The following is a 22,212-nucleotide window of genomic DNA, read 5'->3' as shown; positions in this document are numbered from 1 at the left end:
AAAGTTAACGTGGCTATAAATTAATATTTGCATATACACTATATTTTAAAAAGGGCTCTCGTTGTGTTAAACACATTGACAATCATCACCTGACACTGCAATTTCCTTCAGCTCTAAAGAACATTTTTGCTTTACTGTTTTGTTCACTCATCACTTCCAATTTAAGCAAACATGCCCTAAAAACACAAGGATGACCCACCTTCAGCTATGCAAGTTTGTGTGAAATTACATTTTCGTGTCTTGACTGTCTTATCTTACCTCTCCAGCCACAAAGAACAGCAGCGGCATCTCCTCCTCCTTTGCTTTGTACTTGACCATAAGCTTCTCCGCTATTGGCTGAATCAGCTCTTTGGCTGGCTCCAATTCACCTTCCTCCTCAGCGTCTGAACCAACCAGAAGAAAGACACAGAAAGACGTTGAAAGAATTGGAGACAACAGCCACCTGGTAGGTGAAATGGGAAGCAAGGAAAGAGAGATGACTTGTGGACAGATGGGTGAGGTCATAAAAGAAAGTGCACAGATGGACTTTGTCTCGCTCTTTTATCCAGTTTGACCGCAAGAGACACAAGGATGGTCTCAAATTGTGAGGCTCACCACTGTCTAACTTTGGCATTTAGTTCCTCACAAAACCAATAACTCTTGTTCATTCATGTCCTGTTTATATGCTATTCACAAACCTCCTGCATTTGGTTTCTTTGCTTCTCTGTATTAGCATATAACTACTAAAACATTTCCTCCAGACCTTTGGACTCTTCAACACTGCAAGAATTTTCCACAGGGTCTGACATTCAATATGCTCCACATAAATGCCACTCCATTCACGCACAAGGACCTCCAGGCAGAGCCCCATGTGGAGCTGAATCCTAAATGTCGGTCTCCTCACCCACAAACAGGACGAGGCAGGGCCCCTCGTGTAGCTGCACGGCGTTGGACTCGCTGAGCTCCAGCACGGGCCGAGGGTGCCAGGGAAAGAGTCGGCACTCCGGGTCGTTCAGCACCTCCACGCGGCCCTGTCGCGTGATCATGCGACCCTCTGCGTCCAGCAGAATCAGCGTGGGAATACCTGGTTGGGGGAGGAAGGGGAGATGAAGGCGGTCAGAGAGGAAGAAAAAAAGAGAGTTGGGCAAGAAATGGGCAAGAGCGTCAGAGGCGGTTGGTTTCTTTTCCTTTTATTTATCGCTTCATGATACAGACTGTTTCCTCTCCCACGGAGATTTTCTTTGTTGTGTGGATGTTTTTGATCAGTTTTTGCCTCTCTCTCTGTGCTTTTTTCCACATGTCATTGGCTCCCACCATCCTTCCGATTAAAATCTCCTTGCCTTATCAGAAACAGACGCCGTCCGGGAGCAAACAGTATACGTGAGTGAGTGTGTTCCTGAAATCAACACAAGTGGGGGCCGTCATGAACTGCGTGGGTTGGAAATGCGGGAGGTGGGCAGTGTTGACTTGTCTTCCATGCATTCCTCACATACTTTGCAGAAGAGGCCGAGAGCCAGCTCTTGCTAATCACACACACACACACACACACACACACACACACACACACACACACACACACACACACACACACACACACACACACACACACACACACACACACACACACACACACACACACACACACACACACACACACACACACACACACCTTGATAACTAGCCCACATTTCTCCGGCTGCGGGGCAATCCAAGTTGCGGTTTTCTGTCAGTCATTGTGCCAGTGTGTTTAAGTGTGTGACCAAACTGAGCTTGGCAGAAAAAAAAAAAACTATCTACACTTGCTCCTCCTAGTTTGAAGAATTGAGACAACATTGATAAGGATGAGCTGCAGGTAAATTACCTTGTATTCCATATAGTCTGTTGAGACGTGACCGCCGAGCCTCGTCTGAATATGGCACCGCCAACCAAGGCATCTCGCTGAAGTACTGCTGAAAGGACTCCTCGGACCTGAAAGGGGAAAGCGCCAAACAGCAACACCACAGTTGGTGATTTAACAGCTGAATATACAGAAGACTTCATTTGTGTCCTTGACAGACGGAGACGTGTGTGTCACTAAATAGGATCTTGGTGAATCTTACCGGTCAGCGCTGACAAACACGATCTCAAACTTCTGACCCGCCTCTTTTACGATTTGATACGATTCCACCAACACCCGGGTCAAACTGCGGCATGGGGGGCACTAACGGAGCGAGAAAGAGGAGAAAATAGAGAACGTAAAAGGGAGTGAATATACAGTACACAAATGTGATTGGTTGCTTCCATTACTTTGGGTATTTCCAAACACCTTTCCACAAACTAGTAATTGTCTCTTGTTTTGTCTCCAGCTTCTATCAAATATCTTTGCTGGATCTTGAGAATGTGTTGTTCTGTGTGTTTGAAGAGCTTGGAGAGCTCACACTCTCTGCAAGCAGGGTGGCATAGCTGGCATTACAAGATATATATATATATATATATATATATATATATATATATATATATATATATATATATATATATATTTATTAATTAGACTAGACCCTGATGTCATCAGACGGGGGAAGGAATTTATGTAATTCATGTTTTTGTGGGTAACATTTTTGGACAACCTCCTCGATGTTTGCCTTCTGGCAAGTGAGACGTTGGAAAAGGTAGAGTAGATTTCCCACACTTAACATTTAGACAACTTAGACTGCTTTAACTAGGAGAAATGATACCTTATAAATGCCATAATCTATTTGGTCATCTTGTCAATCTGGGGAAAAATATTTCATAAAAGCACCAATATATCAAATATTGGCAGATTATCAATAGAAGTATTTGGTCAAGCATAATAATTGTATTAATAAACAATTCAATAGCAAGTTTGTAATCCAAATGCATATGATGTATCGTTATAACATATTATACATTCTTTTTATCATCAAATCATAATTCATGTAATGTTTTTCTCTTGCCATTACACTTTCGGAGAAGTCTTTATATTAGCTTTCCTAAATCTCCCGCACAGGCTTTTATTTTGAAGTCATGTACATGTGAGTATATGACGTTTTGTATATTGAATGTCTTTGTGTACATATCATATCTTTTATAATAGTTGTAATTGTGTCATATGCATGTAAAAAACAAATACATGAAATAAGTTCTCATTAATATTATCCATCATCTATGAAAGTACATCATCTCTTCCAATGTATTGCCAAAGAGCAGGCAGTGTTTCATTACCATTCAAGCTGGTTGTAGTGGATACAGTATGTCGAGCACTTTCATTGATCGAGTAACCATACTGACACAAAGGGACTGTTGGAGTGAGAGTGTGAAGCACAAAGCCTCGATCAATTCACTGCTCATTAATTGACTTCTTCCTCGGGTTTCTCAGAGAAGTAAACACTGTATATTGTAGTTATGTTATGTCATAGTTGGGACAATGTGGTGTCAGTGATAAAGCTTCATGAAGCGGTCTTGATTGGGCTTTTTTTGCCAACGTTTGTGACTAAAACTTTTCACTTAAGTTTTACTGTAATGAGTTAAAAGAAACAGTCCCTCACCCTGCAGGCGAAAAAGCAGATGCACAGTGAAATATAGGTCATGTTTCCCTGCCTCAGGCCATTTCATGTCCCCAGAACTTTAAGGAAACATAAAAAATGGATGACAAGGCCAGGTGCTGGCATTCCATGCTTTTACACTTTCTTTAATAGTGGATAGATTTACATGAGTAACCAGGGGAGTGTGGTGTAAAAACACCGCAAATAAACTACTGTAATGGCTTTTGTGACTTGTCCTTTTCAGTTTAGTATGGCCTTTAGGCGTCACCGTTCTGAAGAGCCGGTCTCTGAGGCTGTGGCTATGGCAGCTGCTGTGCTGACCGGCCTCAGTAGCCGGCGCTGCATCTCATCAGGCACAGTCCACTGATGATATAACGCCCAGCCTTCATCACTGAGTCATGACCTCCACTGGCTATCAGCAGGTCCAGCAGAGAAAGAGACAATGGTGATGATGTCAGTGGGGCGTGGTGACCGATCCCCACTTTAAAAAAGGTCCAGAGGTGGTGGTGAAAGGACTGACAGGGATAGCTAACCACCGTCAGTGTAAACACACAAACACAATGGAGTCGCCGCCACCCTGCTGCTGCTCTCGCTTATCTGTCTTGACTATCTGCTGTCCCGTCATGCTCCGCTCTGCCGCCGGTGCCCTTTCTCACCAATGTTTCAGTGTTCTGACAGAGCTAGGAGGCCAGAAACGTAAAAACAAGAAGAAAAATAATAATCAGGGTCCGTCTTTGTCCTTTTTCTCTGTCCCCTGTACTCACCCAGTGTGCTGAGAAGTACACTCCCACATAGTGTCCCTCTAGAGAGCTGCTGTCAGTTGTCTGCCTGTTGTTCCTGAGCAGAGGGCCTGCCACCACCTCCGCAAATGGCTTCGGCCCCCAGGGGAACTCCAGGCCTGGGAGAGGGTACAAAAGCGGAGGGGGCAAAGGGAAGGGGCGGATGAGAAAGAAAAGCATCAAAAAGAGATGGAGAAGAAAACAGAACTGCTATAGCTGCTGTGTGAAGCTGTACAGAGACACAGCAGGGCTTTGAGCTAAAAGACAACATCTGCACGCTAACATACTCACAATGACAACGTCTTGTGTTTTCCATGCTCACCATGTCTTAGTTTAGCATGCTAATAATAATAATAATAATAATAATAATAATAATTATCTGAAGCTTATCAGAAAAACATTAGTTTAGCAGATATTTGTTCAAAAACTAAAATACTGGACAGAATTTGAGCTGTGAATGGCAACAGATGAAGTCAAGAGATCAAAGTAATTACAATTCATCCTGAACATGAGTGCATTATAATTGGAATTTATTCAATAGTGGTCATTATTTATATCAGTCAAATACTTTCTGGATTAATCATTCTCCCAAAATCCAAGGTGATGTCTTCAAATGTCTTGTTTTGTCCAACAACAAGTCCAAAGATATTCAATTCACACAGTGGTAGATAATCAGAACAATATTCACGTTTGAGAAGATGAAACCACGGGCTGTATTCACAAACATGTGACTACTCTCAGAGAGCTCCTCACTTAGCCCACTAACTCCTCACAGGGAATCCTGTAGTAGAGGAGTAATTTAAATCACTTTGAAGAGCAACTCTGAGACAGAAACCTTTACCTTAGTGATGAGGTGTGGCTGACCATATTGATAGTGTGACGCATCCTTTTAAGGAGTTGTGACTGTTTGATCCAAAAAATTAAAAGACAGGAAAATATTCAAAGTGATAAAGGGCATAGAATGGATTAGTGTCCAATTTACGGTATTTAGCATCTATTCAAACACTTTGTAACTATAAATACTATTTTATGGAATGAACATTTCTGTCGAATAAAGTGTGAGCCACAGGCATCGATTTGAAGTAGTCAACAAAAATGTTTGATAGTCGTTATATTTATTTGCTTGTGTTTATTTACTCTGCTGATCGGTTTAGTACTATCTATTTGATCTATGGTACTATCTATTTGATCTATAGTACTATCTATTTGATAATAACGGGGGGGATGTCTCAGCCTTCATCAGTTTCTGTGATTGCTGGCCAGTCTATATAAGTAGTGGTATTGGTTGGCATACAAATCTGTAAACCAGCAAACACAGCTGCATTTTTCCAGTTGCCAAATACCGAAGTGTTGTAATCACTTTCTTTTCCTTTGGGTTGTAGCGTTCTAGCTTTGGGTGGAAGACGTGAGCGCATCTCTAATGAGATCGACCACAAACATTATCTCTGCACCATGTAATTTGTAGCGCTTCATTATCTCACAATCACTCAGCGGAGAATATTTCTCATCTGCTTAAGAAACTCTTAAGCCTCCTAAAAGTCCACCTCTCTTCTCCAAACAGCTTTTCAGCTCAGGAGCTCTATTAAGGCCTAAGATGCGATTTGAATAACTTTGAACTTTGAGAGGGAACTTAGAAAACTTCTTAATTCTAGCAGTTTTCTCGGAGCAGCGTATTGTGCTCCGAGGCATTTTTGTTTTACCAAAAACAATTAAAAATTATGAAAATGATTTTTCTGACAATTGACTAATCATTGCAGCTCTAAACCAGAGACACTTTTTTCTGTCTGTGTCATGTCTGTTGGATAACGTGTGCTCGTCATGTTCACACTATTTAAAGGCTTTTTTTCCACATCTGCGACTGGAAATGCACTCTGGATTTAAAATATGGTTTTAATGAAAGCCATGCCTCTCAAGCATATGAAGGTTACCAGAAATGCTCTCGCTCTAGAGATGCATTTGTTGCAGCCGAATTAAAAAGGAGGTAATCATAACTATAACCTTGTATGGCTGGTTCATAATGGGCTCTTTATGTGAGCGTGGCTGTCTACGGCTTCATTAGGCAGGAATGACACATCTGCACCGCACTGACTCGGCCTTTTATTGTTGTCCCGATTATAAAAGTGCCCTCCATCTTTGCGCTGCAGGCGAGTCTGTCGCCACTCAAGTCCAGCCTTTCATCGGGAGTGAAAGGCAGAGGGCCCTGAACCAATCACCCGCCTCTCCCAGTGTCGATGTACGGTAAACTTTAGTGCCCTTTCCCCATTTCTAACCAAACCTGCAGCAGCTGAATAGATTTGTCACGTCAGGAACTGCTCCCAGTCTGCCTTACCAGTAATATGAACTGATCAAAATGTACAATAAAAACAAAAGAGTGAGCCTGTAATCAAGTGCCTGTGCACATATTTGCAACTCAGTCCAGACATTAATTTGTTCTCCTCTAGCCACGTCTAGTTAGAAGGAACAGCTAATGAATCATGGATAATTCTGCAGGCACCGACTGGCTTTCATTAAGCAGGCAGCAAAATCTGTCACAATTCCCACGTGAAATCCATTCTGCTTCCCCGCTGCGCCGCCACAGAGCCACTATTCTCCCTTCTCACATGACTAAAAGCACTCCCTTTCACATTGACCTAACAGGGTGTGAAGATGCACCGGGTTTCAAATAGAGATAGTCACAGCCACAGAGGACATCCTCTACACAGGGAGAGGAATGCAAGTTCACTCTTGTTAATTCTCCGTCTCCACTTCAAAGTGCAGAAATTATAGGGTTTGCAGATGAGGGAGTGACACATGGACACGCTATAATATTCATGCAGCACCATAATTACAGCGGGATCCACAGAAACGAGTGGAGGGGGGAGAAAAAAAAAGTTCTTACAAAATGTTTTAGCCAAATGCTGCATGATGTGGCACTGCAATATCTCCACAGGGAACTCGGAGCAGACGTTCAGTAAACAGCATTACAGATAAAGACTGTTGCGTCTGTGTGCATGCAGGTGGGACTTCTGCACTCATTTACATCTTGGTTTACTTACATTTCTGAGGTTTATCTCACTCATGTATGTTGGTGTAACTAAGCAGTACAAACACTGTGGCAAGTTAGTTTGGAATAATATACTATTTTAAGTTTTGTTATTATTACTGAAAGCACATTCAGTATTTTGCATGCAGAGTTACAAAGGTTTGATTAATGTTATTCTGTCCCTTTGACCCTCAAATGTCTTCTTATTATCTCATTATACTGAGATATCTTTGTGTTGAATGGTGGGCGGTTGGGGTTAACCATTTAATAAAGAGGATTAAGGTCAGAGCTTGAGGTCAAGGGATAAACATAAATCAGCCTGATGCCTTCAATAATAATATACCATAAGTGCATGTGTGTGGCTGATCTCACCTTTCGGGTCATCTCTGACCACCAGCAGACCGTTTCGACAGACCACCTTTCCCGTCGTCGCGTCCACAAACACCAGAGATGGGATGCTGGTGACTTTGTACTTGTTCCACAGCTTCATCTATGGAGAGAAAGACACGAGGAGAGGTTGGAAAAAAGACCTTGATGGAAACATTTATATTTGGTTCAATTTCAGAGCTGGAAAAAATGCTTAACCCAGTCATAAAGTATGTCTTTAGCAGCTACCCAGCGTAGCATTTTCACCTGAAATACTGCAGTATAAACGAAACAAACGTCAGCTGAGTACTATATGTATTTTATAGGATAAACACCCTCTTTTGTTTAAAAAGGAAACTCAGGAGACTAAGTGGGTAGAATAAAAAAAAAAAAAAAAAAAACACACAGGAGCCCTGAGGTGAATTAGCAAAGGGGGAGAAGCACACTGCTGCATTTTTTAAAAAGGAGGCTGAATTGGAGCAAACTCATACTGTCCCTGCTGTGTCATGAATACGAGTAAAAGCAGCTGTAAAAAGAACGACTTTTGCTCCGCAGTAAAGAAGAAATGTCTGAATTCTTGGATACACATTTCAAGCTTCCATAGGAATTTATGAGCGCCCATTGGCCTCAAATCTAATCATAATGAATGAGCCGATATGAATACGGCCTCATAAAGTCAGAAAAGATCCTTTAAAGCCAGACATCTGTGCATGAACTGACATTATTTACATAGTTCAGCGATCAGTGTCGTCCACAACATCAAAGAGCAGATCAAGCATTCTGCATATCTGAGACTCACTTTACATATCAGAGGGAAGAGTCCTACGCTGTGAATGGAAAATAGCCGGGACTTGTAAAGAGCGGCAATCGGCTCTGTGCATTGTTGCTGCTTCAGGAAGTGCAGAGGGGAATCCCTCGCATGAAATCCCATACCAGCTCACAAAATGTAGGCAGGAGCACGAAAGCGAGAAACATCATACTACCACGGTGTCGTCCTCTTATTTAATTTATATACTTCAGGTTCTGTTGCTGTGATTTAATCTTTGCCAAATAAACACTTTAAATACCGTCCAATGTATTACCTGCTGTAGCCAGCCAAACTCTGAAGCATCCAATATAATATAATGATTTGTGTTGTCTGGATGCTGCAGTAGCTATGTTAACAGATTGCGTGCCAAATGAAGTGAGCGCTGCCGTTCTTGAGGCTGGGGGACTTAAGCTTGGAGTTTGGTTCCAAGTTGATGAAGTTTTTGTGAAAACAGTGAGCAGGAGCCGTGTACAGAGCCTCTGAAATGCTGCCTGAATAAGTGAGAGGAAAACTTGCACACACTGTATGCTTTACTCGTATTGTGTGTCTCCTCTTTGCAAATATACTCCTCAGAGGTCAACCACAAGCCTGTCCTGGCTGGTCAGGCGGTCCGTCCCATGGACAAGACAACCCGGAGCCTCCCGACTATGTTGGTCTGGAAGTCCCTCAAAAGCAAACTTCAGCATCTGCCACAGTCAACAGCTCTACCACACGCTCCACGCTGCTCTGGAAACTCAATCTCAGCTCACAAATTGATGAGGTTTAGGGCCATTAACTGTGACCGTCTGCGAAAGCTAACGTGCTCCGACACCGAATCCGTTTAACTGCAGCCAATTCACTCCGTCCGCCTGCTGCTGTCATCTGGGGCTGATGTGAGATTGAGGGCCGGATTTGGAAGAAAGAGTGCGGGACACGAGAGAGAAGGAGAAAAAACAGAGAAGGGCGGGGGTGGGGAGGGGATTGGTTCTGCACTCTCACTAAGATGTATGTCAAGAAATGTATTCCATGTCAAGGCCCGGATGTATCCACGCTGAGGTTATATGATTTTGAAAAACATGTGGCTACAAATATAAATACTTTACTACTACTCACTCCAGGTTAATGTACATCCTCTCAAATCATTTTAAGATAATTGATACTCCGGTATACTTATTTTGAGAGGACAGGAAGATGTGTACCAGATCTAAGGCTTTCCAAGTCGTTTCAGTGTTCTCATGTTGCAGCATCAAGAGAGCAGAGGAGAGATCTGTGGAGCAACCTCAGCTCAGGGGCAGAACCAATTCCTCCTTTTTGTCTTGCCACTAATTTACTGCATCCTCGAATCATGTCTGCCTGGTGATTTGGCTGCAGATCAGAGTGGCCCCGTATGCAAAATCCTCCGAGGGTTTAGATCTGCCTTTAGAATGAAAGGGCTGTTATGATATCCGGGGGGACGGGGGGGCTGACCTTGTAACTACAAAAGCAACATGTCCTAGAGTCTGCCGCAAACAAACGTCAAATGGCTTTCAGCAACTACATGAATTCATTGTGCAAGGGTGGGGTGGAAAAGGGGGAATCTCAAACATGCTCGTCACAGCCGAGCGTCGAGTTTTCATTGTACTTGTAAATCCCAAATCTTCCTCCAAAACACAGAGGACAATAGTTCTCACAGTAACAGCATTGGAAAACATGAGGATCGCAGGCCAACATGATCCATTTACCCAAAAACCCGGTTTTATTGTCGAGAGCCGCAGGCTGTCCATTATAACTGAGACCATAAGTACACAATGTGACATGGTACTAAAAAACACTATAAATCATACTTTCAAATCTGCACTTGAGTGAAAAAAGACTCGTCGAAGTGACGTTGAGGATATTTTGTGATCTTGTCAAGTTGTATTAGTCTGGAACGGGACTCGTTTGATGAAAGTGTTTTCTTATGTGCTGCTGTATGTAAAGCTGAGAAGATTAAAAGTTTGAGGAAATGCACCTATTTGCTTTCTTGCAGAGAGTTTTCTCATAACAGTACAACACATATGAAGCTACAGCCAGCAGCTGGTTAGAGTAGCTTTTTGTACGATGCTGGTACTTTGTTACTTTTGGACAGAGCCAGGCTAGCTTTTTTGTTTTTACAGATTAAATGTAGAACATTCTGTCCAATAGAGCAGTCAGGAGCTAATTCACTGCTCACGTCAAGATTGCATGTGCCATCCCCGGCCTCTATTCATTATCAATATCAACAGACTGCAACTATATAGCCGGGCAGGAGGCCTGGCTATATAGTTACACACCGGTTTTAAGATGCCGATAACCCTTGTGGAGAGCACACCAACTGTTAAGGCTCCAGGGAGAGCTGGCAATCCATACTAACGATCCATTAACTCTTTTGGACATGCAGACATTAGCCTCGCACTACGCCCAGTGCTCATCATGCTAATTGGATCACACATGGCTGCGGATCCATATCCAGAAGAAGACCAAATCAGCCCACTGTGGGCCAGTGGACATACCAAGGGTGAAATCGCATCGCTTCACTGATCAAAGAAAATGCTGATTATTTTTTAGATAGGATGCTACTTCTTTTTTTATTGGGGATCAATGCTTGCATTGATTTCCACCAAGTACCTGTATGTTCTGGACTGCAAGTGAGCAAGAATAAAAAAAGGAAGAGGGTAAACCAACCCACTCCAGTGATCGACATATCCATGTTTAATGTCATGCGTGGCGATCGCTTTCATGCCTCATTGTTCTGTTGCACTTTATGGCAACGTTCTGCTCTTTAAAAGAGGAGGTTAGGTTACGTGGAGAACCCCTGACGGATTTGAGGCCTAAACGTTTTTCAGCTGTACACGTCTGCTTTAGTTTTGACTCCGTCCTTTTTGAAACCCCTTGCAGTCTACAGTGAAATTGGGCCTCTGTCAGTAACCGGTGGTGGTAGCTCTCAGCAGTGGCTTTGGCGTGGTGTGTGTCATTCTGTTGAGAGAACTAGAGTGGAAGGAATTTCATCATTCAACATGCCCAAGTCACCCATCACTGTTCGAGCCCCGTCTCCTCACAGATCTGCTTTCACTGTGCCGGTTAGGGCCGAGGCATCTGCCAGACGCTCCCGTCGCTGCTTCATTACAACAGTGGCACCACAAAGGAAAGTCAACCCTCTACAACAGAGGGCATGAGAGGTATCCTGCTGCGATGCTGATAGCAGTATTGTACAAGGGACAAATGGTAATTATCCAATTCTTAATATGAAAAAAAAGAGGGGCTTAAACTAAATGTTCATGTTATTAATTCCATTTCATTCAGATAAACAACCTCAAGTATTCACAATTCATAACTGCATACCGTAGATTTGTTGAATCTAATTTAACCTACGCAGGAATTCTCAACGGCATTTATCGTCGGGCAAAAATGTTCACCACGTAATCTTTTTATTCATGTCGACGCGAGTGGAATTTATTGGCACAGTTCACTGAGCAGATTGAGAAAAACCACGAGGGACAAAGAGGAAAGTCGTGTCCCAGTTTGATTTGATTAAAATCTTCAAAAAGAGGAGAGTTTTTCAAAATGTTATCAAATGTTTTTATTCGCACAATGATCTCCTGTACAGAAGAGAAAAGTCAGGTGATCAGTGGCTTCTTCCTATAGAAGGAAGCTTTCCTATCTGATGGACTGACCATCCCCCACAATACATGATCTTGTCCCAGTAAAATAAATGTGTCTTTTACTGGGACGAGAGAGCCTGCAGGCTGTCTGATGTCTTATGGTAAGGATTTACTGTCGTGACGAGCAGGCTGGACTGCACTCTTTGGCAGGGGCCAGCACGAGCATCCTAAAAAATAAAATAAAAAAACAACATGGATAACTTAATCTGGAAATGGATTCCAACTAACATGTTGGTGCACAGCAGCTGCAGCAGTTCATTCATCATGAGTCAGCTTGCTTTCAGGTTCAAATCTAAAAGCATTCTGCATTCTCTTTTTGGTCTACGGTTGAAGACAGACGAGAAACAAACGTCTCCCGTCTGCTAACACGTTACTGGCTCCCTACATCTCCTTGCTACACCACTGCAACTCCCTTTTGGCTGGGCCCCTGCAGCTAGCTTTGACTTGCATTCCTCCATGCTGCACCCTGCCTCTGCGCCGAGGCTCTCAGTCACTGCCTGTATCCACTTCAAAACCCTGTTGCTGCTCTTCATAGCTACAAGAGGGAGCCCTCCGCTCCCACCTAGCCATACTTCAGCCAACACTATGCGGGCCAGTGTGTGTTACTTTGCGTTTCCATGTGCTGCTGTGGCCAGACTATTGCTTTACTCGGTCAAGAGTCTTCACCGCCGTGGCTCCCCCGGTGGTGAAACACACATCTCAAACCCTGTGACAGCTGCACAGTCGCTGACCTTTCTCAAAGACTGATGACCTCTCTCTCTCTCTCTCTCTCAATACGCTACATCTTGCTTTGCATGTGCAGGTCATGTTGCATTACAATAACCAACACATGAAATATGCTTTGGAAAAAAAAAATCCCCAATTTTTCTATTTTCTGACCACTTTTCCCTAGAGTGTCTATCATATTCCTCTTATATAAAAAGTACAGACCAGTCACTCCAGCCTACTCCACTGTGCTCATTACAGAGGCTCATCCTGCACTACACATCCATTGTGATGGGCAAATGCCCTTTCCCGAAAATTGCCGAGCTGAAAGAACACAGCTCTCGCACCGCGCCTCTTCAATGCAAAATGAAGCAGCCATCTCGTGTATTTCATTAATCCTATAACATTCTCCGGCCGAGCCATTTTTGTGGTGAATCCTCCAGAACGCAGGCCAGATACACTGGCTAAATTGCTTTTAGTGCTTTCGATAAAGAGGCCCCCCCCGTTGCTACGGCAACCCCCAATCCCTCCCCCCCACACACACACATGCACGAACACACAAGAACACACACTCAGGACATGTCACCGAGTGCCAGACACATTGTGGGCTGTTAGTTAATAATTCAGTGATAAATTAACGGTTTTGTGCGGAAAACAGGTGCCAGAATGTCAGAGGGCTTAGCTCGGGGAAATAACCGAGGAGGAAAAAAAAGGGAGAGAGAGGGAGAAGGAGGTGTGTGTGTGGGTGTTTCCCCTCCTCAAGCCTTGTGTCGAGGCACAAAAGCAACCCCCTGAATACAGGCTCTAAATCCAAACTTGGACCCTGTATGACGAGAAGTTTTTATGCAGTAAAGAATCCGGCGTAAAAAAGCAAGGGGGATTGTAAAGGAGTAAAAAGCCAGAGCTCAATAGGTATCTGCAGCATTGTCTCTCCACAGGCGTGGGCTGCCCCTGAGGCCGACATTCGGCAAGGCCAAAGGTTAGGACGGCAGGGGTTGCATTCTTTACTCCCAGTGGTGCTTAGACCAGTCTGCCTGCCTCCCCCCGCCATAGATTTACTGTTCTTTATTTCTCTCTCAGTCTATCTCTGACACACACACAGACCACAGCCACACTTATGTGGAAAATGTTTTAATTGCATTCTTTGTCTCTCCACTTTAGTCATCCATGAGAATAAAACACACCAGTTTTCTAGACACTGATGCGTGATTATCATGGGATTAGAGGCTGTTTGTCGTGTATTACATGTCTGAGAACACTGATTTGTCGTCGCACTCACTTCTCATGCTTTATTGTTGCAAGTAAAGCAGCATGGTGGAGACTAGAAAACACTTCAGCAACCATTAGTTGTTTAGCATGGACAAAAAAAAAATAAAAGAAATGCTACGCCTCAGTTTTCGGTTCATGCACGGCATGTAAAGGCCGTTTTTAACAATAAAATACATACCGGTAGTCATTGTTTGACTTCTTGATTGTAGACAGTGGTAGACAATAGGGGCGTCTCATTTATAAATCTGCAGCTCTCAATACCAGATTGTATCACCTGAAGCCAACTAGTTAGTTAAGCCAACGTTAGCTTTATAAGTTTGTTAAACTCCCTCGTTCTGAGTTTTGAGGCATATTTGAGCAAGCAAGACGGATGCTAGATTCAAGTTTTATTTTTCATACTTCACTTATATTGTTACAAGAGAAAAAGCTTTTAGGGAAAGAACAAAAAAAATATTATACCACCTCGGATAAGTAGTTTGGTGTAAATGTCCCCCAAATAAAGTGCAGAACAGAGCAGCTAACGTTAGCCTACACAGGTAGCATCCACGAACTTCACACAGTGGAATGATTTGTTTACATAACCAAAATCCACCAAAATGTAATCCGCCAGTGAAATAATAACTGTAGTCATGCTAACGCTGGGTTAGCATGACTACAGCAATGATATAATACCCGTAGTAATGCAAACAGTATTACAATATTAAAACACTGCTTTCAGATTTGTCTACACAAGTGTGGAAACCAAAACATACAGAATTAGTATATTTGTACGTGAGAAGTAAAGTGTAGTCACGGTACTGTACTCATTCAGGTCAATCTCTGCAAGTCAATCATTAAATGACCAGTAATGATTTACCTCGACGCTGTTCACAGGATGACAGAAGCTTGTTGTACGAATAGTGCGTCATGATTTCTCGATTAGTTGTAACTCACACCTTCTACACCATCGTCAGCCTGCATTTCATCGAGCGGAGGCCTGCAGGGTCTAACGGACACACAGATCGAGACGATATAAAGCTGGCTCTGGACCAGCTGGACGTGCTCTATCAGCTACCTTAGCGTGACCCTGGTATTATACACTCCGTCATCTGCCAACTCATGACTTGGAAAGCCTGCCGCATTTTACTGAGTTTTCTTCTTCTTCTTTTTTTTCATGGTGTTTGCCAAAAGGTAATATAACGCACTCGACTCGCTCTGAACTGTAACCCACCACAGCATGGAGCGATTCTGGCGTCAAATAAAGTCAGATATGCGTCAGATAAGCACTTTGTGCAGCCTCATTAAGTTTGCCCCTGCACTTGGGGAATCTCAGACAATTACATATTAATAATGTGACAAAACACACATTAGAATAAGCCTTTCAGCACAACTTGATTTTTATGCATGTGCGCCATTAGCTACCCTCAGTAAACAGGCCCACAGCAGCCGTGCATCCATTCTACTCATAAGCCAACATTGCCTTTCTCTGGTACCCCAGTTTCCTGGATTGCCGGCGGTGAATGAGGGAGGGGGGGGAGGTTCAGACCGCTTCCCTGTTGTGCCCTCTGTATGACCCCAAATTTAACTCCCACCACTCCTCCTCGTGCTGGAGCCTTGGGAAGTCTCCCGGAGCAGCAGCTCAATCCCTGATTCCATCACAACACAAGGCATTAATATTTATGGAAATTTGAGGCGAACATTGCAGACACATTATCAGCGTTTTGTGCATAATCAGGGCAGTGCTGAATTCTATACACGACAATCTTTATAAGACATCTTTACATTTAGGCTGCTGGTTAGCGCTCCATTGTGTATTTGTCTGCGTTCACACTTTTGGACAATCTATAGCAGGAAAATACACAGCATGCATGCATGAGTTATAATGGTATTCAAATGAAGACTATGTGATTGCATCCAGGCATTACTGAGCAGAAGCAAACCTCTAACAACACACAACACACAGATTCCATGTCAAAATAAAGGCACCCTTTAGACTGCAAAAACAACAATCTTGCAAGTTTACTGCATTTCACATTGTGTGAAATGTATCTAATAAAGTCTAGGACTCATTTTTTTAAAATAATTCAATGAACAAGCTTTGATCGTAGCGCTGGCTCATCTATGCAATCAAAACCCTCAGAAAGAGGAAAAAGTGGAACGAGTGAAGCTGGATGCAGCCCAGGAACAATACGAAAACATGAAATCATGACTTTGCATTGCGAGTTTGAGATAAACACGTTTTAGCACTAGCATTATGCTAGCTCACCAGTGTGTTTGCACCAGTTGGAGTCATATTCTGATTGATCGTAAATGTGGGTTGTAGCAGTAGTCAGACTATGGTAAAGCCCGTCGTTACTGACCAAAACATTTCACCACGTGCCCCAAAAATCACACTGTGCATAATAACACCACCAAGTTTTTTTTTTTAACAGCTGTCCTCAAAAAGCATGATAGGCTTTTTAGATCCTGCGTTCTGAACATCTCCAGTAAAGCGTTATAAACACAATAAGTGGCATGCTGTTTTGACGCTGTGTAAGACATCATGCATTTCTTGTCTTTTTGTTCCCTCCACAGCCAGCAAGGAGTCTCATAAATCACAATGACACCCTGCGTCTGCTCTGCCTCATAAAACAACACTTATCAACCTGGCTCCAGCATGGGAACATATACACAAACACACAGTCAGAGATATATACTCTAACTATATATAGCCATACAAGCATGCAGCGCAAAACAACAACCCTCCGTCCCAGGATATAGAGTCCAACCTCTCACTTATCTCCAAAGCTTCGGCTGCTGCAGGCCATGATGGGCTGCCCATTACCTGAGGCAGAGCCACATGCATGTCTACAATGACATTTGGTTACATGGTGGCTCTTTATATCCATCCATTAGCCTGTTTCCTCCTCTAGTCTTACGCTCATTAAAAGTCACATCTGTTAGGCTGTCGCTGCAGACCGGTCCCGTGCATTTTTATGGCTGAGCTGTACAGCTGGACCCCCTTTCATAGCTCGCACAGGCCCCCCTTCCCTCCGTCGCCCGCCCTACTCCGTGCACGCCTCATTCTCGGCTTATCCCCCCCATGCTCCCACACGTTTCACAGCAGGGGCGACAGATTCAGACTCTCATAAGCTCCCTCTCCAACAGAATCAGGCCATATTGGTCAGAGACTCTTGGGTACAGATTTCATTTCATCCAGATTAAGTATTGCACACACAACGTCATATAAATCCAATACCCATCAAGTCTGAGCCACATGTCGAGGGATGCACTGGGGGAAAACAACCTAAACAGGCACACACTTTCAGTCACTAAAATGCATCTATTTATGCGATTTTATTGATGAATAACCACTTCATTATGGCCCGTAATTAATGCAGGTGAACATTAAAAATGGTGAAATGTCTGACAGTTTGAATGTTCTTAAGTTTCATCTTTGATCACAATTTAATTGGGACATTGGGGATACTATTTCACTGTGTTTACGTCAACCACAGAGCAGGATTGCAAGAATAGTGACAAAATGTAGATAAAAGGATACAAAGACTATGAAATAAAAACGGAGAGGAGACAGGCAGGCTTGGAACAGCGATAAAATAAGATATAAAAGCACATTGTAAAAATGCTTCCCGGTACAACCCATCTTTGAGAAGTGGTATAAAAAAGGTGCTACTGATCTGGCTAGCCTCAGATCTGGCAGAGTGCTGCAGACCTCAGGAGCCTCGACAGCAAAGACTAGGTCACTTTTTGTTACAAGTCCTTAGAACAAGCTGCGGTGCTCTGCCAGAGAACCTGAGGCTATGCTCCCCCTCACAAGCACTTATAAAAAGGTCTGATATGTAGCTCGGAGCCAAACCCCTGCTGAGCCTCAAAATAAACATCCAGCAATTTTCTAGATACTTAAGGCCAGGACTGTGGTGGCAGCACAGTGAGCAAAGTGTCTTTTTTCCTTACAACTTCCTCTAGATTCTCTTGGGGGACCTCCTTGAGCTCCCAGCGCAGCTGAACGTCTGGGAGAATCAGGTGCCTGAACCACCTCAACTGGCTTTGTTCAGTCTACCAAAGCAGTGTCTTGGTGTCTGCTGCAGTCTGAAGACGTTGCTTTTCAACACAACTAGAAAAATCGTAGCTGTGGATTGTTCTTGAATGCATCAGCGGGGAGTTTTAAAAACAGTCCCTGCCCACGATTACCACAAACATGATACATACATACATACATACATACATACATACATACATATACACAATGACAGACTATGTACCTGGCTCTGTAAATTGATTTTCAATGACAAAAAAAATGCATTTACCGTATGCTTTGGAGAATTGTCGGCAGGAAAGCAAAAGCATATTGAATTTGTAGCTAAATCGGCGAAACCATGCAAAACCAGCAGTGTAGCTTCGATCCTAAGCTCATTCAAGGCATCAGAATGCACCTTGTTTTGTCTTCAATAAGGAAAAACAAATCATGCTGTGACTCACAAGCAATGAGTTCCACTAATGATACTGTAGCCATAGTTGTGTATTTGTTTTTTTTCTCTTTCCTGCCAAGTCAATAAACACCAGTCTGAAAGTATGGCTACTACATGAATCTACTATTTTGAAGCGTTGATGCGATTTACGAGAGCAAATTGTTGTCAGAGCTGGTGTGGTTGGGTGTGGGGAAACGCAAGTAAAAGCATGTCTGTATTTGTAACATGACTTAACACTGGCTTATTATAGAAAGGACACATCATGTTGCTTTTCACACATGATTAGTGAAAAACCTCAAATAAGCACCATTAAGTAATTTCCTGTAACATGCTGCTAAAATGCTGTGTTGGAGAAAAAAAAAAAAAAAAGGTAACGGGAGGGTTTTCATAGTGTAAACAAAAATCGGCCGGTGAGAGTGAGCAAGCGGCGGCAACAGAGATGATGAAAGAAGGGGAGGACAGAGAGGAGTCAAAGAGACATTAGTGTCAGTTTTCAAGGTCGCGTCACCCTGGAGGGCTGACTGACACAGGTTCACAGTTCAGGCCTTTAATAGCCCGGCTGAAACAGCTTGGCCTTCATGTCATCTGTTTATGCCTAACTTCCATGCAACCCCTGATCCTCCCCGACACCACCGTCTCAGCTCCTTAAATGAAACACTTACAAAAAAGGAAAAAATATATACTTTTACGCAAACAGTCAGTAATCTCACCACTCAGCACCTTCCCATACTGTGGACCTGAGGGCCTCTTTTTGTGAGATTTGTCTTGTACACACCTGTAAAGACTTTCAGAATGAAACAAAGCAAAGAATAAAAACATAGCTTTTTTATTTTACACCAAGTGATTTCCACTTGGAGCAAGCTGTCCAGCGTCTGAGCTCGAAGCTTCCGCTCCATCAAAAACATGTGCAACATCAGAGGGAAGTGTGCGCTCCGCGGTGTGTTTGTAATTCAGGTCCACAAGCCTGACATACAGATCTGAGGCCTCCCACGGATGCAGGCAGAGATCACCAGCCCTCACTAAGCCTGGGCTTCCTCCAGACTCTTCTGATATCTTATTTCAGCAGTTCAAGGGCTTTCTAGACAAGATGATGTAATCCTCTGGCACCAACCCCCCCCCTCCTCCCCCCCGCGCAATCCAACACATTCATTGACTGTTATTTACTGTTGAAGGCAATTAAATACTGAAATCAGCCCGGTGATGTTTGGTTGGAAGCAATGGCCTTACAGTAGAGACAGGAAGTGAAGCACAATGTGGAGGAAATTACAAGCTTGACATGGATTTATGCTGCAAATGGTTGGCAAATGTCGAAGACTAACAAGCCAACAGCCCTAATCAGATTTCTTGTTTCTAAGATACCATTTGAATTCCAGCAGCCTGTTGCACCAGCTATGTGTCGATTCATACCACGGCTTAGTTTCAATGTGAAGTTAAAATAGACAGAACATTCCTTATTAACGGTTTGATTAACAGCTCGACAGATGGGAGAGGCCGATGTTACAGCTGGAAGTAATGTTTCTTTAAAACTGCATTTTCCATAACATCCCATTGGCGCTCGTCACATGAGGGATTTTACGCTGCATTCACTTGTTATGGAAATTGTCGACCGCTTGGCTCTTTTTTAACAGTGTTGCAACAAGCGTGGACTTCAAGCGCCTTTTGTTGACGTTGTTGTTAAATCATTCCGACCCCACACAGGGGTGGGAAGTGGGGGGTTGGGGGTGGTTTCCCATAATTTCTGTAACTTTCACAGTGTCATTGGCCAGCTGTGTGAAGGGGAGAAAAAGAGCCAGGGTTTGAACTTTTTTTTCTCCAATTCATGACAACTACTTGAAGCAAGACAGATGCCTTGCAGAAGAGAATGTCTTAAAATATACACCCTTATCGTACGATCTTTTCACTCTTCCAACGTAGCCGTTTATTTTTGACGAGGTCAGATAACATGTTGCAAACGCTTCGTTTCTAGCGGCCCCTCACCCTTACTTCTAGTGGCCCTTACCCTTACTTCTAGTGGCCCTTACCCTTACTTCTAGCAGCCCTTCCTGTCCAATCGTACTTGAATGACTCCCTTGATGAAAAATCGCTTTGATTACAGTCGACTAATTACGCTGCAGCAGTACTACTAAGTGGCAAGTTTAGTGTGAAAGTAAATAGTTACATCAGTTAGTGTTGACTTTACACTGGGACTCACCAACTCTAAATTATGCTGCAATAATGCTCAGCTGGTGCAAAAGGCTGCTGGTCTGAACTCTCATAGTAATGTGTTGAGCTATACTACAGTACAGGTTTACTAAGGCGGACTTTGTTTGGAGCAGCTCATAAACAAAATGTTTTTCATGACTGCAGCTCTACAAAGACATGACTACCTTGGCTGAGATGGAGAGACTTTCCTTTTTTAACTATAGCCCATCTCCAATGTTTTTAACATTTCAGGCCACGCAGCAAAGCAGGCTTCAACATTTAAAAAGGAGTGGAAAACTCTTTTAAAGCCTGCCAATAATCAGGAAGGTAATGAAAAAAACAAAACAATGTGGCTTTGTGTTTTAAAGATTGGTTCATTCCTTTTATAGGCATGAGTGCTGGAGCAACGGATCTTTATCTCTATGTTTGTAGTCAAAATGAAAGCATCCTTTGGAGAGCAGAATACAATACAAGGCAAACAAACACATCCAGAAATTAAATTAAAAGCAGGATTATGTTGCTTTCACTACATTTATAACCATTAACGTATGGGACCCGAGTAGAAAAGTGAAGTCTGGTTCACAGGGTGGGGAAGGAGAGTCCTTTAGTGCTTGGACTTCCTCCAACAGTTCTCTGGACTCAGCTACAGGAAACCTGCACATAACTGCAGCCAGAAACAAAATGGAAGAGGAAGAAGAGGATGAACCTTAAATGACTCTCGAGCTGAACGGTTATTTAATATCATCATCATTGGTGACTGCCGTGTTTTGAACAATGTATTGTGCATTGTCAATAAAGAAAATGGTGCAGACAAAATTTCTTGAGTCATCCAGCCTGAAGCTGAAGAAAATGACGTCCTGCTAACAAGAAAACATCTAATGTATTATTGTTCCGCGCTGGTAAAAGCTGTCCAGGGAAATGTGATTAATGTTTTCCACAAACTTTGAAGAGGAATTCCCAGAAGATTTGCAAAGAGAGACAGAATGAGAGAAGCACTTTTCAAAAGTAGTCAAGTTCAGTAATGGCTAACATTAAACTGAGGAATCCATTGCCAAAGAAGGCCCTCCCATTAACATGAGTCATGGAAGACCACAAGCAGTGGTCATAAAAAAGCAACAGCCAAGAGCAAAATTTAATTCAAAAACAAGAAATAAAAAAGGGAGTCAAAGGGTTTTTCATGCACGTCCAGATTTTGTGAATAAATCACAAATCAGCAGCTATTTTTTTGGTCTCATCCACACCGGGCAACGTCAGCCCTGGTCCCGACCGCCAGGATCGAGCTCGGTGCAGACACAAAGGGGACACACATGGGTGAGGTGCAACTCTCCCTGCGTCTGTGGCAGCCAGGAATGTGCAGTGGGTTTACTGGGTTTATAAATAACCGTCAGAAACAGGCAGACACAAAAGGCGCCGCTGTTCTAAGCCGGACCACTCTTGCAGAGCACCCTCGCTGCCCTACTGGTTACTACCGGCGT

General features: G+C 43.2%; 1 protein-coding gene across 1 annotated transcript in view; it reads right to left on the bottom strand.

Moving 5' to 3' along the window:
* Positions 1-22,212, bottom strand: part of nxn (nucleoredoxin) — a gene marked incomplete at its 5' end in the record, with an annotated part of 54,535 nt that overhangs the window by 7,271 nt on the left and 25,052 nt on the right. Inside the window, 6 exons of the mRNA XM_079225433.1 lie at positions 259-383; positions 884-1,063; positions 1,841-1,947; positions 2,079-2,179; positions 4,286-4,419; positions 7,695-7,812. Coding sequence (XP_079081559.1) covers positions 259-383; positions 884-1,063; positions 1,841-1,947; positions 2,079-2,179; positions 4,286-4,419; positions 7,695-7,812 — 765 coding nt within the window. The remainder of the gene's footprint in view (positions 1-258; positions 384-883; positions 1,064-1,840; positions 1,948-2,078; positions 2,180-4,285; positions 4,420-7,694; positions 7,813-22,212) is intronic.

This window comes from Taurulus bubalis, assembly GCF_910589615.1.
Source record: "Taurulus bubalis genome assembly, chromosome: 10".
NCBI classification, from domain to species: domain Eukaryota; kingdom Metazoa; phylum Chordata; class Actinopteri; order Perciformes; family Cottidae; genus Taurulus; species Taurulus bubalis.
This window is presented reverse-complemented; position numbering and strand designations above follow the sequence as displayed.